Source organism: Eschrichtius robustus, chromosome 19 (assembly GCF_028021215.1).
Source record: "Eschrichtius robustus isolate mEscRob2 chromosome 19, mEscRob2.pri, whole genome shotgun sequence".
NCBI lineage: Eukaryota > Metazoa > Chordata > Mammalia > Artiodactyla > Eschrichtiidae > Eschrichtius > Eschrichtius robustus.
Window position 1 is genome coordinate 10,197,134 of NC_090842.1, and position 24,743 is coordinate 10,221,876.

The following is a 24,743-nucleotide window of genomic DNA, read 5'->3' on the forward strand; positions in this document are numbered from 1 at the left end:
GCTCCTCCCTGGCTCCTGGTCCTCTTCCCTATCTCGGCTTCTGAGATACAATCCATTCTTGGACCTCCTCCTAATGCCACCACTGCCTCATCTTCCGTCTGCTCCACCCCTTCTTCTTCTGCCCAGAGTTCCATTTCCAACTGCCTTTGATTCCGTCTAAAATCTCTTCCCTATAGCGATTTCATCCAGCCAGGGACTCCAAACAACACCTCTATGAAGGTGAACTTCACACCCACAGCACCAGCCCCTACATCCCTCCCAAGTTCCAGAATCTCATCCCTACCCACCCCAGATCTCAACTCTTCATCTTCTCTCCTCAAGTTTTCCCCCCTTTCCTAACATCCTTATTTCTGCATCCTTATTTCTAACATCCTTATTTCTACTCTCTAGCCAGTCACCTGATAATGAACACTTAGGAAACATCTGCTATCCTGTCTTCTCCTAGAGTCAACGCCAGTATGGCTGGTCAACGCCAGTAACTCTAGACCCTTCAGCGACTATTAATATTTTGTCCAGTCCCCTATATTTCCAGTGAGGCGAGCGGTGTGGTGTTCTGTCTAGATATCATTTACGGGCCCCAGTGTATTCATTCCCAACTGCCAAGAGCACTGACTTCTCCAGAAAATCATCCCTGAGCGATGGGTGCCATCATACCTGGAAAGTCATGCCCCGCACCCAGATGCTCTCCTAACAAGGAGGACCGACTCTGGGGTAATTCCTTCTCCAGAGCTCCCTACACGGGTCAGGCTGAAGCTGGTCTCCAACTGAATATAACCTGTTTCCCTCACTCTTCTTCTGAGAGCACTCTCCCAGTAAATTATCTGAGCAAACACCCCTGTCCCAGACCTGATCTCCAGGGAACTCAAGCTAAGGTCACCACTGTTTCTCCAGGCTTTTGGTTCTGTTGCCTTTAGCTCTGGACACTGCAATAGCCCACACCTGGCCTTGCTACCTTTGCCTTCTCTCTTACTTGACCCATCATGAATACTGGGACCAAATTAAACACATTCTAAGAGTCTAACAGAAAAACTGATGAAGACATTTCAAAAATTTATAAAACTAGATTACCAGTAAACAGTTCAAGATGTAAAGTGTTAAATTCCACTAGTAGCAAAAATCAAAATGAGATATTTTCTACCTTTCAAATTCGCAGATTTTTTAAGACTATTATTATATTTTCATTACGTTGTATAAAGCTGGCGGGAACATACGTTCCTGCAAGCGGATACGCATTCTGTTCAGCCAGTACATTTGTGGTAAGTTATTACGATGGCAGTAGGAAACAGAGTGAGGGAATAAATGTTTGCTGTTTGAAGTCACTAAGTTTTGGGGGTAATTTAACAGCAACAGGTAACTAATACATGCATCATGCTACATGAGAGAAGCCAAACTCAAAAAGCTCCACACGGAATACTCCCATTTATATAACGTTCTGGAAAAGGCAAAACTCTAGGGACACACACACACACACACAAAAATCAATGGTTGCCAGGGCTGGGTGTAAGGGGCACAGGGGAAATTGAGGGGGTAATGGAACTGTTCTATATGTGGACTGTGGTGGGTCCACGACTGTGTGTGCGTTACAACTCACAGAACCGTACAATTAAAAGCGTGAGTTTTACTGTATGTACAACACACAGTAATAAAAAAAAACAAAAGGAGAAAAACAATAGTGTGCTGTGTGCTTCCAATGGCTCTGATCACATCCCTGGCATGAGTCATGTGTGTATGTGTATATAACTGCATCACGCGGGTCTCAGTCATACGCGTGTCTCTGGGGCACCTTGCAGAGTACCGAGCACCTGACAGGTGATTAGTACAAAACTGGGGCATCTAACTGAAAGCGCAGTACACTTGATTCCCACGCTCCCTGGCATTCAGGTCCCTACCAAGGCACCAAGCTCCCAGGGACACCAAACATCCTTCACAAACACTCACTGCCAATCCCAAGGGTGCTGACTCTTGGGAAGGCTCACCAGGAACTGGCAACAACCCAACTGCAGGGCATCTCATCTCAAGTGTTGGTCGTAAACGGAACATCAGCTCCTGGGGGCAGCATATCCCAGGAAGCCTGGTCTTCAATGCTGTCTGGGGCGTGTCCATTCCTACATTACATAACATTTTCTACCACAGGCCACAATCCGTATGGACAATTGTTATCTCTGCCAGTAGACAACAATCAACAATCAAGAGGTCTTTGTTGCCAAGGTCTTGCATGCGTTAAGACGGAAGCCTTAGGTACACACCCGAACGCATACATCTGAATCAGTGCTATTTTCCCAATGACATCTGGTCTATAAACCATCACATAGCCAGATCTTACGATATATTATTACCTCAAAGATGGCAGCAGAAAGCGGGAAAAAGTGGATCTGTTTTAGCTGATCAATAAAGAGTTACTTATGCTTTGGAGACAAGACCGTCCCATTGTGACTCAAGAAACCTAAGAATCAGATATGTAAGTTCAAACCTGAGAAATAAGAAGCCCATTTCAAAAGAGCCTGTGAAGAGTAGTAGCCACAATCACGGGGCTGAAGATTTGTAAACTGAATCGTAACATGCCCCCCCAAAACGAGGCGGACTCTTAACAGGTTAAATAAACACCCACCAGAACCTTAACACAATTGTGCCTTTGGGGGACTCCACTTCAGACACAGCAGAAAAATGAGCTAAGTGGAATGTTATGTAAAGCGAAATACTTTTCAATTCCTCCTTGAAACAGAATGGCACACCATATGGGGCATTTCTCAACTGAGTTGCAAGAATTCATACTATTTGGAAACGCTCTGAAATTCAAGAGAAAGGGCCTGAGGACCCAAAGTCCCAAAAGCAACTGTTTTTTAGTCTGATCTGGTGTTCAGCTGTCCTTTTCTCCCACAACAGAAAGAGGGAAAAAAATTATTATAGAATTCCAAGGTGGATCCCTGCTTCAATAACGAGTGCTGGTTTATCTCAAACTCCTCGATGGCAGCATGAAAGTGAACATAGTAATTCTCTTCTACAGCTACGCCGAGCCCAGTGAAGGTCCTTCACACTCCACCAAGTAATCCACCAAGACCTCAACTGCCCAAACTGTGGTGTTCATGCCCCTAGTAAAACTCAGGATGATTTTAGGTGGTATAGGGGCAAACTTTTAAAAAATGCTTATTTGCTGTGATATACAGAAAAAATATATAATCAGCTTCTCAAACTCACAATGATAATAACGATAAAAGGAAATTATAATACCCACCTTGTTTGATAGTTGTGAGAATCAGAGAAAAATGTGAATTGCCCAGCACCAGCCATGACACAAAGGGTACCTGAAACAGGCTATTTTCTTTTCTCATCTGCCTGTTTCCTGGACCTTGGGCTACACTTTGGGGACATGCCATCCATCAACAATGCAGAGATATGAAATATGTATATAATTGTCTCCCACATTTATAAAATACATATATAATGTTTCCCATGTCCTTACTCAATATCTCTGGCAGATGAGATCCGAATAAATACGCAAGGAAATAAAGCAAATAAAACAAGAGAAACATGAACACGTGGAGTCAACATCAGCTCAGGTGGGCAGGGACCATCCAGCTGCTGTGCTGCTAAATTTTAAAGGACCCACATATTTCAAGAATGTGAGGGACACTATCAAATATTAAAATAATAATTAACCCAGAATGGATTCTGCTGTCAACATAACCTAGCCACACTAGAGCCACACTTTTCTTTTTTTAAGTTGGAAAAGAGAAAATAATCCAAACCAATCAGCAGGAATAGAGCCGAGAGCTGGATGTATCCCAGGAGACCATCAGGAATTTTTCATTTCATGCACCATTTACAACTTCTTATAGTGAATGCCAGAACATCAGTACATACACTTAACAGAAAATGGCAACACTCTTGTTTTTATTTCCTTAAATTTTTGCCTCATGTCCATTATCTTGATTCTATTTTCCCATCCTAACACATGCGGTCCCTGCAGCAAGATCTCACCCCCACTGACTCTAAGTGGGGGGAAACGTAAAACAGGAATATACCCACAGTTTCTTCCAAGAGGGGTTTCTAGGAACAATGCATCAATTTGATAATTATGCCACCAAAGGCACTTAATCCAATTGACACAATGCCTCAAATGCAGGTCTGACTCTTTGGTGTTCCACCTCCTGTTGTTTCCATTTCTCTCTTGAACTCTCCACTTAGTACTTTACTTCCCTGTGTTTGGTTTCCTGGAACATTTAATAAAATGGACAATCAGAGATCAGCACAGAGGGATGGGAGAGTGGAGGGAGTTAGAATAAATAATTTCAACTGCACTCATAACCTAGAACCTCACGTGAACATAGCTCCCACTGATAGGGAAAACACAAATTAACCAACGTCCCTCTTGGCAAATTCCCATTTGTTCATTTGACAAATGAATCGTGGTTATGGCCTAAAGAAATTCACTTGGGATACGGAAGAAGTCTTGGGAGGCCAAATTGGAGCTCAGTAAACTCTAGAAGAGAACTCAGAGAATGTGAATATTATTCACATAAATGAAGAAGGGAAAAAGCTGGTAGATCGGGAGAGTTAGGGATGGCATTATTTATTTTTATTTTTTTATATTTATTATTATTGAAGTATAGTTGATTTACAATGTTGTGTCAGTTTCTGATGTACAGCGAAGTCATTCAGTTATATATATTTATATACATTCCTTTTCATATTCTATTATGGTTTACTATAGGATACTGAATACAGTTCCCTGTGTTATGCAGTAGGACCTTGTTGTTTAGCTGTTTTATATACAGTAGTTTCTATCTGCTGATCCCAGATTCCTAATTTTTAACACCCCCACCCCCTTTCCCCTTCGATAACCACGAATTTGTTTTCTATGTTTCTGTTTTGTAAATAAGTTCATTTGTATCATATTTTAGATTCCATGTACAAGTTATATCATATGGTATTTGTCTTTCCCTTTCTGATTTACCTCACCTAATATGATAATCTCTAGGTCCATCCATGTTGCTGCGAATGGCATCATTTCATTCTTTTTGATAGCTGAGTAGTATTTCAGTGTGTGTGTGTGTGTGTGTGTGTGTGTGTGTGTGTGTGTGTGTGTGTGTGTGTGTGTGTGTGTGTGTGTGTGTGTGTGTGTGTGTGTGTGTGTGTGTGTGTGTGTGTGTGTGTGTGTGTGTGTGTGTGTGTGTATGTTCCACATCTTTTTTTTTAACTTCTCATTTTCTACCACCTCATGTCTTTCTTAAACATGTGAATTTCAGTAGATATCCTATAAGGGTCAGTTTTGGGTTTTTTTCCAAAACTTGTATTGAATTATCACACACACACAAATCCAAACACTGAGAAATCATGACTTTTCAGAAAATACATACACCGGTGTAACCGACACCCACATCTTCTTTGTCCATTCATCTGTCGATGGATATTTAGGTTGCTTCCAAGTCTTGGCTATTGTAAACAGGGCTGCTACGAACGTTGGGGTGCATGTATCTTTTCAAATTAGAGCTTTGTCCAGATATATGCCCAGGAGTGGGATTGCTGGATCATATGGCAACTCTGCTCTTAGTTTTTTAAAGAACCTCCATACTGTTCTCCACAGTGGCTGCACCAATAAATATTCCCACCAACAGTGCAGGAGGGTTCCCTTTTCTCCACACCCTCTCCAACGTTTGTTATTTGTAGACTCTTTAATGATGGCCATTCTGACCGCGGTGGTACCTCACTGCGGTTTTGATTTTCATTTCTCTAATCGTTAGCAATGTTGAGCATCTTTTCATGTACCTATTGGCCATCTGTATGACTTCTTTGGAGAAATGTCTGTTTAGGTCTTCTGCCCATTTTTTTGATTGGGTTGTTTGTTTTTTTGTTATTGAGTTGTAAGAGCTGTTTGTATATTTTGGAGATTAAGCCATTTGCAAATATTTTCTCCCATTCCACAGGATGTCTTTTCGCTTTGTTTATGGTTTCCTTTGCTGTGCAAAAGCTTATAAGTTTGATTAGGTCCTATTTGTTTATTTTTGCTTTAATTTCTATTGCCTTGGGAGAATGACCTAAGAAAACATTGCTATGATTTATGTCAGAGAACGTTTTGCCTATGTTCTCTTCTAGGAGTTTTATGGTGTCATGTCTTATATTTAAGTCTTTAAGGGGGTGGCATTATTTAGAGAAGAGGTTATTTTTCGCTACAACCCATAGTTTCACACACACAAAGTGGAGAAAGTCATAACAACAGATTAGAAACCTCTGAAGGGCTAAATCTGCATCTGGTTACCCCTATGCTCCTACATCCAGCACCATGCCTGAACAAAAGAAGTGTGTTGAATTACCAAACCCCTAAGAATTATATAAGATACCACTGTGAAAGCTCTCTGCACCTTTGCTCACACCCATTCACTGTCATTTGGTTTTTAACGTACCGCATGCCTACAGTCCGCACTTTTATTTTAAACCCAAAGAGTCTCTTTCTCAGCATTAACCACAATGCAGTTGTTTATGTACCATTTGCCTAATTTTTGTCAAATTTATGGAACCCCTGTATTTACTTTTTTTTTTTTTTTTAAATGCACTGGAAACCAAATCACCTGTATTTCTCAGCCTCGTGCTTTGCCAAAACATCAGCAGTCAGTTGCTGCTCTGGTTTGGGTTTTTTAAACTTAGTACGTGTTAAGATAAATACAATACTTGCCTGTGTCCATCTTATATATAAGCGGTAAAATGTGAACTTTGGGGAACTCTTCTCTGTGGCTCACAGAGCTTGTGCAATGAGGCTGCCTAGCAGTGGTGGGGGGGCGGTAATTAAATGAATAGCCCATGTGGACTTACAAAACACACCCATTACGAAGAAATCAGAATTATCCAGGAAAATGAGGGAAGGACTAGAGCCGGCAGTAAGTCACTTGCTATGCCGACTAAGAACACATTTACCTTTACAACTGAAAACACTGTCTCCTCTCTCTATGATTTCCCTGTTGGAAGGTCCTAACGGCCACACCAAGCAATGTCTAATACAGGACCGTATGCACACGGGGTTCCTGGCATTTGTTGACAGTGCTTCTAGTAAAATAATACCTGGGCAGGGGGCTTCCCTGGTGGCGCCGTGGTTGAGAATCTGCCTGCCAATGCAGGGGACACGGGTTCAAGCCCTGGTCTGGGAAGATCCCACATGCTCCGGAGCAACTAGGCCCGTAAGCCACAATTACTGAGCCTGCGCGTCTGGAGCCCGTCCTCCGCGACGAGAGGCCGCGATAACGAGAGGCCCGCGCACCGCGATGAATCGTGGCCCCCACTTGCCGCAACTAGAGAAAGCCCTCGCACAGAAACGAAGACCCAACACAGCCATAAATAAATAAATAAATAAATAAATAATTAAAAAAAAAAAACAACTGAGAAATTCCCAAATATTTGCTTATTAAAAATAATAATAATAATAATAATAATAATACCTGGGCATTCTCTCTAAGCAAAATGCATCCCTCCAAGCATTTTACTCAGTTGATAAGTGGGGACAATAAAGGCAATATAGAAATAACTAGCCTTCCCAGAAATGCATTAGCACTGCTTCAAATTAAAATAATATTTTGTGGACATGAAGCAATATTGAGCATTACAAGGCATTATTTACAAGCTTCTGCAACACCAGGGATGCATACGTTCTGCTGAAAAGCACCATGGGAACATTCATCTCCTATGTATTTATAGAAGAGCATTCAGGACCAGATGATGATTTCATTACCACTATGCAAAGAGAGCTTATTTTAAAAACACCTTCTGCAGCTACAATGAAGGGAGGGAGCTTTAACGCGGCGCAGCAGAGGTGGACTTTCAGGGACAATGGGAAAAAAAATTACCTGGGGAATGTGCTTAAGCACATGGTCAAGTCACTCAAACAATGAAACACCTCATGCATTTTGTACATTTCCTTGCCAATGAGGGCTCTTTCCTCTGTTTTGCCTAGAGATATATGGAGCTGTAACAGAGTTCAGAAAGCCCCTGACAGCTGTGTGCTGCCATTCAGACCTGAAAGATTCCATGTTATGATAAAAATTAATGTACTCTGACATCCTCTGGGACTCCCTGGGCCCTGGGAATAGCTAATGAAGAAATACAACCTTGCCGGAGAACAGCACGCGGCTCTGGAGTTGAGGATTAATTCAGATGTGGTAGCCGTGTGGCCCCGTCTGTCATCAGCTGTAAAGCAAGTGGACCCTGGCGCCAAAGGGAGTCGGCACTGATTGGTTAGAATTATTTTCTGGGTCACGGGAGGTCAAATAAACAAAGAGCTTTACGAAATAATTGAGCCCAAGTTGGATTCAGCCTGTCACTTTGTGCTAATGCCCTCTTCTTAAACCAAACAAGGATCAACATCTTGGGTCTCTTGTTGGCTATGATAGGTGTGGACTGGAAAACTTCTCCCCAGGAGACCTGCTTCCTTAGTGATTACAAGACCACTGGGCATGTCCAATGGACACTCATTCAAGAGGGGCTCAGAAAGGGTCTTGGTGTTGAGCCTGGGAGGAATGCTGATTCCCAAAGAGATGCTTCACTGTCCCCACCAGCCTACCTTCCAACACCTTTAGCCTCCAAGTATCACCATGTCTTCCCAGAGGGCAGAATGAGAATAATGTTCATGGCAGCATTATTTACAGTAGCCAAAAAGTGGAAATAACACACATGTCCATCAACTGATGAATGAATAAACAAAATGTGCTCTATCCATATGACGGAATACTATTCAGCCATAAAAGGCAAGGAGGAACTGATCATGCTACAATGTGCATGAACCTTGAAAACATTATCCTAAGTGAAAGAAGCCGCTCACGAAAGACAACACATGGTGTGATTCCATCCATATGAAATGTCCAGAAAAAGCAAATTGGTAGAGAGAGAAAGATGAGTGCTTGCCTAGGGCTGGAGGGGTGGAAGGATGGGGAATGACCGCTAACCAGTACGGGGATGGGGTTTCTTTCTGGATGTGAACACAACTAAAAACCATCAGACCGTATACTTCAAGGTGGTGAATTTTCAAGTATGTAAATTAAACCTCTACTAAAAATAAAACTAACTTCCTGGGCTCTGAGAAGCCTGCTGTACATTCTCACGACGACTTAAGTGGCCACCATCCCACCCACACCCCCCCCGCGCCCCCTCCCCTGCCGGGCAGCTGTGGCTGACAGCTCTCCTGTCCCGTCCACTTTTCCCCACGCTTCCACCACGAAGGGAAACTGGGACTCAAGCAAGATAGAGGCAGTTCAGAGAAAATAAGGTTGCATTTCCTTTTTCAGACAATAGATAGGTTACACAAAGGTACATGATTTTAGTCTGTGACATTATTTCAGCCTATTATTAGAATTTTACCGTGTCAAGTTGAATTTATTTCTCCACATCCGAATTTTAGCCACTCTTTCAAAGATTAGGTTGAAATTTTTAAAAATCTGTTTCTTTCCTTGACATATTATTCACTATATTTTCTCTGACCTTATCATATTATTTTGCTGATTTACTATCTCCACTAAATGACTATGGAAAACCTTGAGGAAAAATGTATTAGAAACATTTTTTTCAAAAATATTTGAAGTATATCTTTATACACATACATATTTAATGTCTTTTCTATAGAACGCCTATCATTCTATTAAAAGTAAAAAATCAGAAGGTGATATTCTAAGATACAAACAGTGATAATAAAGGGGTAGTCATAGCGTATTCATGGATGAATATTTATGTTGTCTTAGATTTGCTTTAAAATAATCTAGCGGGCTTCCCTGGTGGCGCAGTGGTTAAGAATCCGCCTGCCAGTGCAGGGGACACGGGTTCGAGCCCTGGTCCGGGAAGATCCCACATGCCGCGGAGCAACTAAGCCAGTGCGCGACAACTACTGAGCCTGCGCTCTAGAGCCCGCGCTCCGCAACAAGAGAAGCCACTGCAACGAGAAGCACGCACACCGCAAGGAAGAGTAGCCCCCGCTCACCGCAACTAGAGAAAGCCCGCACACAGCAACGAAGACCCAATGCAGCCAAAAATAAAATTAATAAATTTATAAAAATAAAATAAAATAATCGAGCAAGAGAGGGGCTGAAGATTGAACAAAACTGACCATATGCAGATACTTACAGAAGATGGGTGAAAGGGATGGGAAGGTCCATTATACCTCTTTTCTTTCTTGTGTGTATTTGGAAAATGTCCCCAGAAAAAAATTTCAAGAAATAAAGACAAATTAAGGGAAGGCCAGGAAAATGGACAGTTTTCATGTTCACATTTACTCTTGTCCGTATTTTTTCAAACATTCTACAATGGGCATGTACTATCTCTGTGGTCACAGAACTTGTATAAAATAACATTTATACATAATGCCAAAATAAATACCCAAATAACAGCAATATAAGTACGTTTAACATCTGCTTGAAAAATCATAAAGGCAGTTAAACCTTTTAAAACAAAATAGAATGAAGGCCAATGTGATTGTATCAAAAACCACCCCCAAGAAGACACGCACAATGAGAAACGCAGGACGGGAAGCCACAGCGGGAACTGAATGGCAAAGCCCCCCTTCCGACGGGGCAGAAGGGGACGAGCCGCAAATAAATCAGAAGTGGACCTGATGCAAAACTCCACTCAGCTTGGAAAACCCGCCCACAGGATGAGAGAAAAAGACGAACTGCTTGGTGCAAGACACCTGAAGGTCAAACAGGCCTGAGGAGCCTGGGACTGAAATCTACTTTGGTACCTGGGTCTTTAAAGGTCACAGCAAGCTCTTCTCTAAGATTAACATGTGAAGCCTTCCCCCTGATAGAGAGGCAAGTCCTGCTTCAGAGCACAGCTGAGTCAGAGGAAGTTCTGGAAAGATTAGCAGAGTCGCATGATGGAACTGGGCTTCTACTATTGGAAAGACCCGAGCAGGAGCCTAGGGCATCACCATCCAGGACAAAGAATGACCAGGAAACGATGGTGAGTGATAGAGCTGGACAACAGCTGGTCCTCCCTGACTCCCGGTCCAGCGCTCAGTCCCCCTTACCCACTGCTCAGCTCCACGGGGCAACCCCACGCCTGCGCACCAGGGAAGGAAACCTAAGGTGTCTCCTTCTGTCCCCACCAAGAAGTGGTTTCTCCTCTCCATGACTGCAATGGGCTCAGATGACATGACAAAGCAACTGAAAAAAGAACTTCCCTGACTAATAGAGAGAAACCTTGTATTCTGTACTAAACATTTGACTGTAATTAAACGCCACTTTTACAAATACTTTAGATCTAAACGGCATTGCCTACTGTTTGATGAAGAGATGAGAATTACATGTAACTTTTCTGGAGAGTAATTTGCTTTCACAGATCAGAAGTAGAAAAAGATAGTCATATGCTTTGACCCCACAACTGCTCTTCTAAGAATTGATCCTAATAAGAGAGCCAAAAAGAGGTATGTGCAGGCCATCTTCATAGTGCTTATAATAGCAACAATAAAATTAGAAGGGACCTAGCAACCGATAATTCAACATCGGTTAAATGCTTTTACCTATATGCAACAGATTACTGGATTCCAGCTGATTCCACGCACAGCCAAGTTGGGAACCATGGTGACAGTCTCTTGGGAGTTTGCTGATCTTACATGAGAAATCCAGGCACTGCTCTCCTTTTAGCGGGAGACATTCCACCAAGATCCATTTCCCAAACTTCTATCACTGGTTGACTTACCTATTACTTGTACTTCTGAGACAACCTTTTTCTTCGTTCTATTTCTGGTTATCAACTATTGCCTAATGTCAGCTCAAATACCTGTTTGATTATGACTCAGTGACTGAACTATAACAGCCTATGAAGCTTAGAAGGCAAACTGAAGAACTTTGCCACTAATCGAGAGGACTCGTTTATATTTTGGGGGATGACAAGATATTGGGTATTTTCTCACAAAATGAAGAAAAAGAATGACTCACAACATTAAAAACACAGTGCAGTGACAAGTGGATCAACTAAAAATATAATCTTCCTCAGGGATTTTCAGCAGGCTGCCACAGTGGAGCACTGTTGATTTATTTCAAATGTATATTCAAGTTTTTAGGCTGACAAGAATTAGCTTCTCAACAATTTACTGGGGGAAAAAACAGACGGTTCCCAAGTTATTAAAATGCGATTTCAGTGTGGTTTAAGCACAACTTCCCAACAGGTCAATTACGTGAGAGGAGAATTCCGACATGACAATGGGGGTGGTTATTGGTACCAGGAGGAAAACCGAGCTGGATTCATTGGCCAAGCTGGGAAGTAGAATTCTGAACCACAGGCACTGAAATGGTTTTCTTCCGAGACTTATGTAACTCAAGAGTTCTCTGAGAGTCACCAAATGTTAACCCTAACATCACGGGTTTGCTGTGTCCATGGCTGTGTGGGTCAAAGAACAGCTTGGTGATGTGACCCAAGCCCACACCAGGTTAGAAGGGCAGTTGTATGTTATGTGCCTGAAATAACTATTATACAGGATGACCTTAAAATTTGTTTCCCAAGATTTACAAACGTATAATCTCCGTACCACCCAAGGAGGTACCAATTCAACAACTTTGAACGGCTGAGAATTGGTACCTTAAAAGCAAAGTTCAGATCACCAAATGGAACAATGTGTTTCCATTTTTGGCTTTCCTCCCTCGTTCCCTGCCCCCACCCACCCATCCACCTATCCATCCCCTTCCTTGAGTTTACTATATGGCAGTAAAGGTAACAATCGCCACGGATGATGATGATGACGACAAAAAAGACGGATGACGATGATGACGACAAAAAAGACGATACAACCTGAAAATGTATTAAATGTTTACTAGGTATCAGGTACTATGTTTTATAAACATTTTGTTATTTAATCCTTTCAACCACCCTGCAAGGGTATTACCATCACCTCCCACTTTCACTGATGAAGAAACTGAGGATCAGAGAGATTAAGGAATTTGCCAAGGTCACCATCTTAGTAATAAGGTGTGGAACAGGGATTCAGAGCTAAGACAAAGATGAATTGGCCAAGGTTTCTGCTTCTCTGGGGCTCAGTCTAACAAAGAAGAATCAATATAGAGAAAAGCGTCCCCAAAGTATTCCAAGCACGATGACTGGGTGTGTGGTCGATGCTCCGGAGTAAACGTATAGAGGTGATTGCAAATGCGAGTAAATAGCTGCCACCTCTGCTTATACAGACTCCATGGACAGACACCTTCCAGACACCTGGTAGAAAACAGTTCTGGGCACCTTAGTTGAGGGGATGAGCCTCTCTTCGACTGGGTTTGTTTACCTCTTTTAGGCATATTTCAGCAAAACAATTTCCTCTTGGTGATAGGATATGGCTGGAAGAAGCATCCTCCTCAACCTTGAAGTGACCTTAACAATTGTCCCAGCAGGCAGGCGTTGTCATCCACCTATTGCTGGGACAAATCTCCTTCAGAGGCAGTGAGTCTTACATGATGCATTTCCCAAATGAGACAGATCTTTCTGATTTCCCAAACTACCACCGAAGCTGAGCTCAGCTCAGCAGCACAGCAGATTTTGGACTAAGTTCTAGCCTCACCACCTACTAGCTGGCATGACCTGGGTCAAGGCCCTTCATCTCTGTAAGCCCTGATTTCTTGATCTATGAAATGTGGTTGATCATCGTATCAGGCTGAACCCTATGACACTGCCTTTCTTCTACAATTTTTGACCTACCCCCATGAAGTCCTTGTGGGGATAAAATGGGATGGCAGATGAGCGCTTAGCTGTGCATGACACATAATAAATAGGTGATAAATATTAACAATTACTATCATCATCATCACTTTATGGTTCCAAGTCCCAAGCGGGGCTTCAGTGTCTTCATTATTTAAATAATATCTGCTTGTCTTAGTTGACCTGCTTTCCCATATGGTGGTATTTCCACAACTCAGCACAGCACACTGTTCTACTCAAACTCTTATCTCTTCCCTCAGCCTCTAAGGAACACAGAGGGCTTTCTGCAGAGAACTGAAACGAACCATGCACACACATTGGCTATATATACTTATTTATCTGGACCAAACCTAACATAATCCAAAATGGAACATGTTTCTCATAGTGAGACAAGATGCTCTTCAAGTGAGTTATTGCGTTGGCCAAAAAGATCGTTTGGGTTTTTACTGACAAACCCGAATGAACTTTTTGGCCAACCCAATACGTTGCAAGGGACACGGGGTTCTAGTCCAAGGGTTAGCGAACCACAACCCCCCAGACCGAATCCCCAATCCAACTCACTTCCTGTCTTTGTAAATAAAGTTTTATTGGAACACGGCCTCGCCCAGTCACACATTATTGGTGGCTACTTTTGCATTACTGTGATTACTGTGGTCTCACTCTACACTCGAGAGGCACTCAACACTAGCTGAGTGGCTGCTACCGAGACCATCTAGCTCATAAAGGTCAAAATATTCGTATAGATATTTATATAAATATTTATTTATCTGATTCTTTTTATAGAAAAACTTTCTCAACTCATGGTCTAGTCCAGTGCTTTACGTGATCACTGTTGAACGCCAGCAACAAAGTTCAGATTCTTTGCTGGAGATGAAGACAAAACGCTGGCTATATATGCACTGGTGAGCTGGTGTGGGGGTGGGAGAAGGCAATCACAGAGTAATCGTATCTACTCTCCAAAGCCGGGTGTTTATTCTTCCTGGAAGGGAAGTTTTTTTGTGTGTGTCTTCAATTAACATACATCACTTTGATTTCCGGAAACATGATAGTGATGGCTGAACCTAGAATTCTGTTGGGAAATCAAAACTGTTTATTTTGCAAACATCGCTGTGGTTAATTCAAACACATTTTCACGTATTCCTTGGCAGTGATGACTTTTAAGGATGGCAAAAAGGCTCACTGAAGTTTTTTTTTTCCTAACAAATTTAATTGCAAAGTGGTCCTTAATTTATTTAACAATTATTCTTCTCCAGTAAGGATATGTTTTTGAAGATAGTCATCATTGTGTAAAGTTATCAAAAAATCCTTAAGCTTCATGAGTATTTTAAGCGAGAGAGAAGGCACAGGAGAAGGAAGATGGCAAATGGTTTAATTCCGATGTCTAGCCCAGTTCCTGGCACTGTTGTTAAGCACTGAATAAATAACAACATGAAGGGGAAAAAAAATTTAAATAAACCAAAAAAGGAGGGGAGAAGAGGCATACGGAGTGCTCCGGCATCCCAGAATACAGAGGTTAATGATTTTTACTGTGTCCCACTATACCTCACTTATTCAAAGCAGGCTGCCCTTCAGGCCAGTCAAATCATCTGGAAAGAAACCAAGGCAAACAACAGCAGCAATGGCAAAGGAAACAGAGTCAAGCCATTTGCTCTGAAAGAGAACTGTGAAGAATCCCTCAAGTCCATGTCTTTGTGAAGAATAACAAAGAACAGGGGAAAAAAATACTCAGTAGAGTACTAAGTACTCCGTGATCCTCAGTGGAACACCACTATAGGAACAATATTTCTGCTCGGTGCTTGTCATGCTTATAGCTTGTGGGCAACATGAAGCTCAAGTCCTCTGTGCCCTTGGTTGCGAGCAATCTCCAAGCTCATTCCTAGGCTCAATTTTTTAATGACTGTAAAGACTTCATGAGAGCCACACCTCCTCTGGGATCACATCTGATTAGTCCACTTTGATCCCCTTCCCCTGTTTAGATAGATCTCTTATTTGTATTGTATCATACTGCATGCATTTTTAAAAACCTCTCAAATCATTTTAGGATCAAGATAAGAACAAATGCACACACAGTCACAGGCACAGTGCACTGAGATGTGTCTAGTTTTTTCACGCGTCACAGCTTTTCTCCTCAACAACCCTGAAAAGTCTATGCAAGAATCTACTTTATGTAGACTTGGAAAGTGAGGCCCAGGGACACGGAGTGCCCAAGGCCACACAGCTAGTAAACAGTAGAGCTTGGATTTAAATCTAAGTTCAGTTGATCCCAAAAAACCCTGTTCTTTTCACTACACCAGAGCTTGGCACACTATGGCCGTTGGACATAACCAGCCCATTTCCAGCCTTTGTAAATAAAGTTTTATTGGAACACAGCCATGTTCATCCATTTAAATATTGTCCACGGCTGCTTTCATGCTACAAAGGCAGAGATGAGTAGTTGCAACAGAGATCTTATGGCCTGAAAAGTCTAACACATTTACTCTCTGGACCTATACAAAAAAGTCTGCTGACCCCTGCACTTTACTCTTTTGGGTTAGTATTTTTGTTTAATAAGGGATGACAGTACATAATCTGTTTTAGAAATATTTTTTAAAGAATTATATAAAAACATTTGATGCCTAAAGAGTTAAGTTTCAGAAGGCAAAACATTTACTTCAGATGGAAGCGTTCTTCCCTGATGTTTCTAGATACAGTAAATGTTTCACAATATGATTTTTTCCAATACCTCAAGGTGGAAAATCTATGGGAGGGGGAAAAAATTCACTTGTAGATTTTTAAAATTTTTTCTTAAGAAGTCATAATTAAGATCTAGATTTAGAGAGTTTATTACAGCTAAAATCTGCCCCTCTGGTTTTCTTTTCTTTTAGTTTTCATACTTCCTAGAAAAGCAAAGCAACATGATACTCTGTTAGGCAAACCAGAAATGGATTTCTCATGTTGAGCAAAGAGTAACACAGATACGTAGGCTAAAACATTATTCTTAAAATTGAGCTGAGGAGAAAAAGAAAGATTAAGCTGTAATTTACACATTGGTCTTCAGGGTAATTTATCCCTCAAAATTTAGAATTTATTTATAATTTATAGCCCACCCACTTCCAAAGAAGGATTTGAGACAGCAAGATTTGGAATAAGAATCCAAGAACATTAAATCTGGGATTAGTAGATTCTCAAAGTCCTGAACTTTCAAGTTCTGAAAGTAATTTAGTAAAAAGTGAAAATAAATAGTTTTGTTAAAGATTTCCCCCCTCAAATGTGTAAACAGTAAAGAGGGAATAGAAAAAGTATTCTTTCATTTTTTTTTTTTTTAAACATCACTATCCTACAGTATTTTTAAGTGAAATAAAGCTTAATTTCTTTAAATTATGCTGGAGACAGAAAGTTGAAAGGAGAAAGCAGAAATCCACGACCAAAAATGAAGTTCTAGAAATCTTTAGATCCATGTTATTTTAATATGATCTTACTACCAATTTCAATTAATTTTCATGATGAATCCAAGCCCTTGGTCAATATTGTAAGAGCTGATTGGTAACCGAGATCCAAGCAATAAATTTTCTACATTATGTGCCACCACCAACTTTTCAACTTCCAGGATTGGAATCCAGATGTCCATTATTTCAGGAGTATACAGGACGCAAACTATAAAACAGTATCTGATAAAGGAAAAAATATTTACAGAGCTCAAGAAGCTCTTGAACTGCTGTTCCAGGCCCTGTTCAAAATGAGTGATTTTCGGTAAACTAAGCAGCTAGAACTAGGGATGAAATTGTGCAGCAGTATCACAAACAACATACTGCTGCTGCAGAGCCCATTACAGAAAATCCCGGCACTTGGTCTGAATGATTAGTAAGGGTCCCAGCTCTTCATACTCTGATGGATACCTCAGCCTGCCAGGCAGCGTGGAGTCTGGCTGCTCTCCAGGACTGCAGTTTCCACAAAAATATCCTTCAAAACTCAGTTTGGTTGGGACTTACCACAGGCTTTGGTTTGGAACTTTCCAGTAATGCCCAAAATAATTCGACCTGAGACACACTGGCCGACCACCACCACTGATGTTGGGGAGGACTGTCTGAAAGCAGACTGAGGCTTCCTGGGCTGACCACCCAGAAGAGTGAGTGGAGCAGAACAGAAGAAATGGATGAAAGAGGGGGTGGGCAAAGAGAGAGCGGGCACAGGAATGGGTTGGTCAGGGCGGGCAGAGCCTTAAGGAAAAGCTTTAGCAAGCAGGCACGCGCGTCCTCCTGATGGAAGACTACACCACCACCGACCGAGTATTCTTGCCAAAAAATGAAACAGGAATTTGACCAAGCCTCTAGAGTCAGCTACCTTTTCACGGGAAACGTAGAAGACAAAAGAACAAGTTAAAGGACACCACAGGGATGCAGTCACTGAAGTACAGACCACAGAAAACTCCAGAGGACACACTGGTTCTTGAAACAAATATGTTGCATTAAAATTTTTTTGTAAGAAATTTAGAGAGGGAGGGAAAACCTATAGGTTAAAATGCATTGACCTTATTTGATTCCGGATTTAAACAAACTTTAAGAGAGAGAGAGAATAGAAATACTTATTGTCTTAAATGGTGTTAAGCCACTAAATTTGAGTAACTTGGTTCTCAGCAATTCATACCAATCCAGAAATCCACACTGAAGAAAACGCCTGAAGGGTGAGGTGCAACGAAAAGAGGGGTCGTTGTGGATTCAGACAGACTTGGGTTCGAATTTGGGATCCACCACTTGCTAAAGTTGGGACTGTGAGTTGGCCTCTCTGTGAAAAGCTGGAGCCTTTCCATTTGAAACAGAGATAAAAATGACTAAAAATGCCTGGGGTTATTGTAAGGAATTACAGAGAGAGCACATGAATAGGTGCTCAGCACGTTGCCTTGCACGGAATACACAGAAAGTCGAAAAGGAGCTATGATTTGTATAATCACTGTTAGCGGTGCTCATTCGGAAACGACTCAGTCCCCACCCCGTGCCACCAACCACCCCCGGCCCCTCCAAAATAAAGGAAGAAGAAGAAATCCCAGAAGAGGCTGAATCTACATCCCCTCCTGGTAGAAGGCGGATAGAGGGCGGCCCGGCCTTTCAGTGAGCTAGATCTTCCAACAAGGTTTGCATTTACATCTGTTTCTACCTTTTCAGGTCTCGGGCTGTACACGCTGCTGCCCCAGCCCAGGTGTGGGGAGACACACCTGGGCTGGGGCGTGAACCGAGGGGATACACAAGGTAAAAAGAGCCGGGTCATACTTCCGCTGTGCTCGCAGACAGGCTTCAGAACAGCATTCCACGTGGTGGCATCCAGATGGCATTTCAGGGTAAGAGTTTTTCCTCACCTCAGTCCAACGGCATCAAAAGGGATGGGTTCGGAACTGGCAGCCTTTCTTTCATTCGTCATTATGTTTTACACACAAGGAAATTTTGATGCCGAAAGATGGGAGGGGATGACGAGCAAAGAGTGACACGTGTTTTTTTTTTGGCAGCTCAGTCACCAGCACCTAAACTCACCTCTGACAGTTCTCAGAATCTACAGACCTGTAAGGACTGAACTGTCAGCTACCTATCCAGGAGAGATTTCACTTTGGCAGTGTTTCAAAAGGAAAGTCGCTCGCGTCTTTTATGCGTATTTTCACTACCACGCTATTTCTCTAAGCCCATGAAAAATGCTGGACTCTCGAGAGACGGATAAAAGGAGGTTTGTGGTACAGGGTTGGCTAAGAGGAAAATCGCCTTTGTTTCTGAACCTAGGAGTACAAAAATTCAGAGTCGTTTGCTAAAATCTAGAATTAGGGCAAAATGGCTGCTAGCTTTTCTCCAAGAGTTTGGGCTTGTTGATTACAGAAGGCAGCTGGATTTGATGATTTCTGAATTACTTAACGGTTAAAAACTAATGGTCCCGTTAAGACTTGGAAGATAGTCCTATTATGTAACAGTTGGCTCTCCTCGGCTAAATGGTTCCCTTCCAATGTGGTCTGACACCAGGACTGCAGGAAGCATGAAGAGGCAGTGCATCTCAGCTCCCACTAGCGCAGCATGGTGTCAAGGAGAAAGCGGAGAGTCACAACGGATGAAAATCCTACATCTGCCACCAGCCTGCCAAGTGACCCTGTGAAAGTCACTCACTCTCTCTGATCTCGGTTTCTGGCACATTAAGAACGACAGACAGTGCAGCGTGCTGGCTGAGGAGGGGGGCCCAGGCATGCCCGACTGCACGGGATCTCAGCCCCTCTGCTCCCTGGCCACGTGCCTTCAGATAACTCACCCTCCCTGGTCTCATTTTCCTCATCTGTGTGATAGACATAATGACAGCGCCCACCCCGAGGGTTGCTTTGAGGATTAAATCAGAAAAAGCACGCAAAGGGTTCTGGGTATGGGGCTCATAATAGGCACTCAATAAATGAGCTATTACTGCTGCTGCGGCGGTGGTTATTATTATTCGCTCCCAAACACCCACAAAAATATGAGGTTGAGGAGAGTCAGTCACTAGCAGGAAGACACTGCCTGCTGGCTGGCCACTGAGACAATGGCTCGTGTGAGGTCAACTGGGCTTCCGCCGGCCACCACTCTCTTCCCAGAGCCGAGAAGAGAGCCTGGGGCTTTGGAGGCACGTGTTAAATGCGTGTTAAGTGGATGAACAAGCGGATAAATGAATCAGGAAGGGATAAAAGAGCAAATGTCTTAAGAGCTGCTGCTCTATCCTGACGAGAGGTTCTCGGAGAGCACTGTCACGGGCTCGCAGCTACCAAACGCTGCCGAGAGCGCACGCAGTAGGGCTCGCCTAGGTCTGCTGGCTGCATGTGGACGGTACCCAACTGTTCCTAGGAGCGCAGGGCCGGCACCTAAGGGGATGGTGCAGCTCCCACTACAGGCTCTGAGTTCACATTTCAACCTCAAGGACTCAGGCTACGGGCTTGCTCCAGAAAGGGCTTTAGAGAACAGGCCTCTCAACAGTCTCAAACAACAGAGTGAAAGACTAAGGGAGAAATGAGAAGAACTGGCTACTGGACAGCACTGAGGGGTCAGATCGACATCGTACCACCTGAATATCTGGTTTAAGATACCTCCCCTTACACCCATCATCTGCGTGGAGAACTATAAAACCAACGACCCCGACAGAGGCGAACCCCCAGACAGTTTGTCATTTTATCAGCGTTCTCCAAATTCAGCCACTCAGTGCCCCTTTTGGAACTGTTTTATCCTTGGCACCTCCTGGACCATTATTAACTTAATCCCTGTGTTTAAATCAACTCACTGAAAAAGAAAAATTAAATGAAGTTATTTGTTAAAGAAATTTAAACCACTGTGTTAAACGAGAAACCAGTATTGCTTGCCCTAAATAATATGAGGGAACTGTAAAAATAAACACTTGGAAACAAAATATTGTAATGAAAATGAAGCTAACCACCACTGCTTTCCTCAGCTCTGGCTCTGAGGGCCGCTCTCCCTGTTAGAAAGATGTTGGCATGTGATGGCAAAAAAATCTGCCGGTCCCTAGCGAAGGCTTCCACCTTCAGGCATTTTGCAAGTCTGAGAAAGAAGAGGGAATAAAAAGGAGGAAGTTTCTCATGATGTGAGTCCACGCTTTTGGAACCACATTCACGCACCACGTAAAATCACCGCAGGTTTGCGACACAGCAGAACCTTCTTGCTGTGCTCTGACGTTCAGCCCCCTTGCAGGACTGGAGAGCCGACCTTACTCGTTTCTGAGTGCAATTAAAATACACTTTTCCTCGATTCTGGGAGGCACTGCAAAAATATCTGTAATCAGGATGCAGCTTACAATCGGGTGGCTTTTATGAGCCACTTTTACTGCTGCTTGGTACCGTCTTTTCCTTTTTATCTGGGAGGCTGTTATGAGATTGATGATGCGTCTCAAAATGAGGGTGACTCAGAGTCAAGAAAATACGGTACACCTTCACTGGGCCAATATAAATGAGCCTCCCGTCTGGACGCCAAGACAACACAATAGCCTTCCGGCCTCCCCATTGTGTTCATCTGATAAAGACATTACAATAGCAAGATATTATGATCTATAACCCTCCACTGGAACACTCACAAATTCTTGGCCTTGAACGCTTGAGCAAAATGCTGCACGCTGTGGAGCAGAGCGAGGTCCAGGGTCATTGCTTCTACCTTGGCTTTATGCTGGAACAAGAGAAAATAAAAAGAAATTATAAATAACAGCAAGTTTAGTTCATGGTATCAAGTTACAGTAAATGTGTTATGGAACATGTCAGAATTCCCCTGTTTAATATTAGACGCCCAGAGAGAATATAAATCATCGGAATGAATGGAAGAACGGGGCGTTTTACTGCCAAGTTGAGGGAGGATGGGAGGCTGGGACTCTGCTGAAACTCCATGCCGGGGGGTTGTGCTGTTTGACTCAGCGCACAAAACAGGGTCCTAAGGGTCCTCGGGCTCACATAGCTCCTCTCAATGTGCCTCCTAAAAAAACTGTAATGATAGGGCAACACCAGGACAAAGCCTGGCTCCTGCAAGAACTCTGGAGACCACATGTTAATCTCAAAAGCTGCCCTCTGGTTCTGAAATGATTCCACCAAGCCTGCATGAAAAATGAGAGAAAATTCATGCACAGAAAGTACAAACGCAGGCAAAACTCGTTTATATCAACGGAGCCTGACTGCTCAACACCCCCCTGGTTTAGTAACCCTGTGAACCCTATAGATGAGCAGGGCACATACGGATGGCAGTAATGATGCTATTAATGAGGCCATTAATGTCTACGCTGAGCCGATGGTGGGTGGGCACTTACAGGCATCATCTCGTTTCATCCTCAGGACAACTGAAGGATAGGTTTGTAGTTTGCCTGTTTTACAATGAGGCATCTTCTAAGAGATTGCAGAGCTAAGAAGTGTGGACGGCAAGACCTCAAGTCAGTCTGACACTGGCTGGAGCCCAAGTGCCCTCCTGGAGAGACACCAAAAGGATTGCAGGGGTCAGGATCTGAAGCCACCCTGGTCCACTGCAGGGCCTCCTAGCACACTTCTGGAAAGATCAGGGCTGCCTTGTATTTATAGAACCCGCCCAATTTTTGAGTCTGGCTGGACTTTGGAGTGTGAGCTGAAATGCTATCACTTCTTAGACGTCCCTCCGCTGAAGGACAGACTGCCAGGCCACCTGCCTGTTCAGGTAAACAGATCCCCATAAAACGAACGGTGAGCTTGGGAATTCTTGTCTAGACTGCGATGTTAAAGTAAGACTATGGAGACTAACACGATACTCGAATATTATGAAGGGGGATGCAAACGGCACCGCTGGGGACGTCCTCCACCCGAATGGACGCAAACTGTGCTGAGAAGCGTCGTGTGTCTACGGCAGTTCACCTCTGCCGCCTAGGTCCTGGGCTCCGACCCAAGTCCCAGGCCTCGAACAATGAATATCAGGCAGAGGCAGCAGGAAAGCACACTGACTTTGGGCCATGTAACCTTTCTGAGCCTCAGTTCCCTCATCTGTAAATGTGAATATTATCTACTCTCAGAGTTGTGAGATTAAGTGTAAAGCATCTAACATCCAGCCTTGAAGAGAGAAAGTATTTCATCAGTTTAACGAGGAGGAGATAAGATGCCCGTGGTGACAAATTCTTCCCCTGAGGCCACTGTGTAGTAAACCATGGTTCGGGTGGGCTACAGAGCAGCAAGGTGGATGAAACGACGTTGAAAGCAAGCAACGGTGCCCCCCGAAGACCACATCGGACCAAATCGCTGTTGGCTCTTGGAGGATCCAGGTCCTGCCTACTAACAGAGCCCAGTTTTAGGGAAAGGGCGTAGAGAGGGATTCAGTGACCTCCCCAAACCCCAAGAGCTTATCAGTGGCAAAGGCAAGTTGGCCAAAGAAGATTTAAATTCCTCAGGTAACAGCGGCGGATGCTCAAACCTGCAGATTTTGGAAGAAGGAGAAGTGTTGAACCTGATGCAGGAAAAGGGGAAGTGCCAACACATGGGTTCTGTTAGGGAAATATTGCACCTGGAGGGTCCAGGTAAGGCAGGGCCACGCCCCTCATCCTAGAGGGAGGGAAACTGCCCCCAGGAGAAGAGGATGCACCTGAGGGATACTGTACCCCATGCAGAGCGCTTGGGTCTCCAGATGGGGAGCAAAACCCCACCTGCTTTCTGTCTGCATGACGGATATTTATCTGTGGCTAAAATCTCTTCTGAGTGGGAAGTCTGCTAATGGCTAACTTTTCTTCCCCATAGATTCTTATACCTCCTAAATGCTCAACTACCCAATCTGATGTTCAGAGTTAGCGAATAAGGTGGCCTTTCACCCTCATCCTGCCTGCTCCGGCCCCAGCCTCTCCTGGCACAGAGCATGACACTCACCGCCAGCACAGAATCTTACAGAACTTTGAATGGATCACAAGAGGAAAGTCAACTATTTAATCTATTAAGGAAGGGGTGGTAAAGACATTGCTCCTCTCAGCCGAGCCCCCGACGGAAACCCCAAGGGATACGCTGGCTACATATTAGAAAAATGGATGTTCATTCTTCCCCCATAAAACAGGGAGAACATTCCCAGATGGTGACCCCCAAAGCAATATTTCCAATGAAAATGATGGCGCAGCCAAGTGGGCCAGTACATTCTTCTAAATGTGCAGCTTACACGTGGTAAGCTGTCTTTTGGTCCTCCCCCTTCACTTGAAGATAAAGCACAGGGCTGCCACTACCAATAAGAACAAAATCAGACCATACACATCCAGGGGGAACAAGGGGTCACAAGCCATCAAGTAGTTCAACAGACGAATCCACAGGCTGTGTGTTACTAGGCTCCTGGGGACGGTGGTTCAAGTCCACACGCAATTACTCAGGTAACTCTCCTGCCCTCGGTATCAGGTTTCCTGTTTCTGCTACTGACCCTGAGAAACGCAGAGAAACTGTGTGCGCAATGCAGTTAAGTCCAGTGAAGGAACAACACAGCTTTTAGAATTAAGGTGTGTGTATGCGTTGATGTGTGTGTGTGTTGGGGCGTTTGCTCTTCTGATTGGCTGACAAACTTACGTGATAGAAATGTTTATCTTGGGACATGCTCTAAATGAGAAGGCAGGGGCTGACGCACTGCAAACAGAAAGCATTTCTGAGGGAT

At 43.4% G+C, this 24,743-nt stretch overlaps 1 protein-coding gene across 1 annotated transcript in view; it reads right to left on the reverse strand.

The window, feature by feature from the left end:
* WWOX (WW domain containing oxidoreductase) overlaps positions 1-24,743 on the reverse strand; it is a 973,507-nt gene that overhangs the window by 700,839 nt on the left and 247,925 nt on the right. Inside the window, exon 6 of the mRNA XM_068529195.1 lies at positions 21,700-21,788. Coding sequence (XP_068385296.1) covers positions 21,700-21,788 — 89 coding nt within the window. The remainder of the gene's footprint in view (positions 1-21,699; positions 21,789-24,743) is intronic.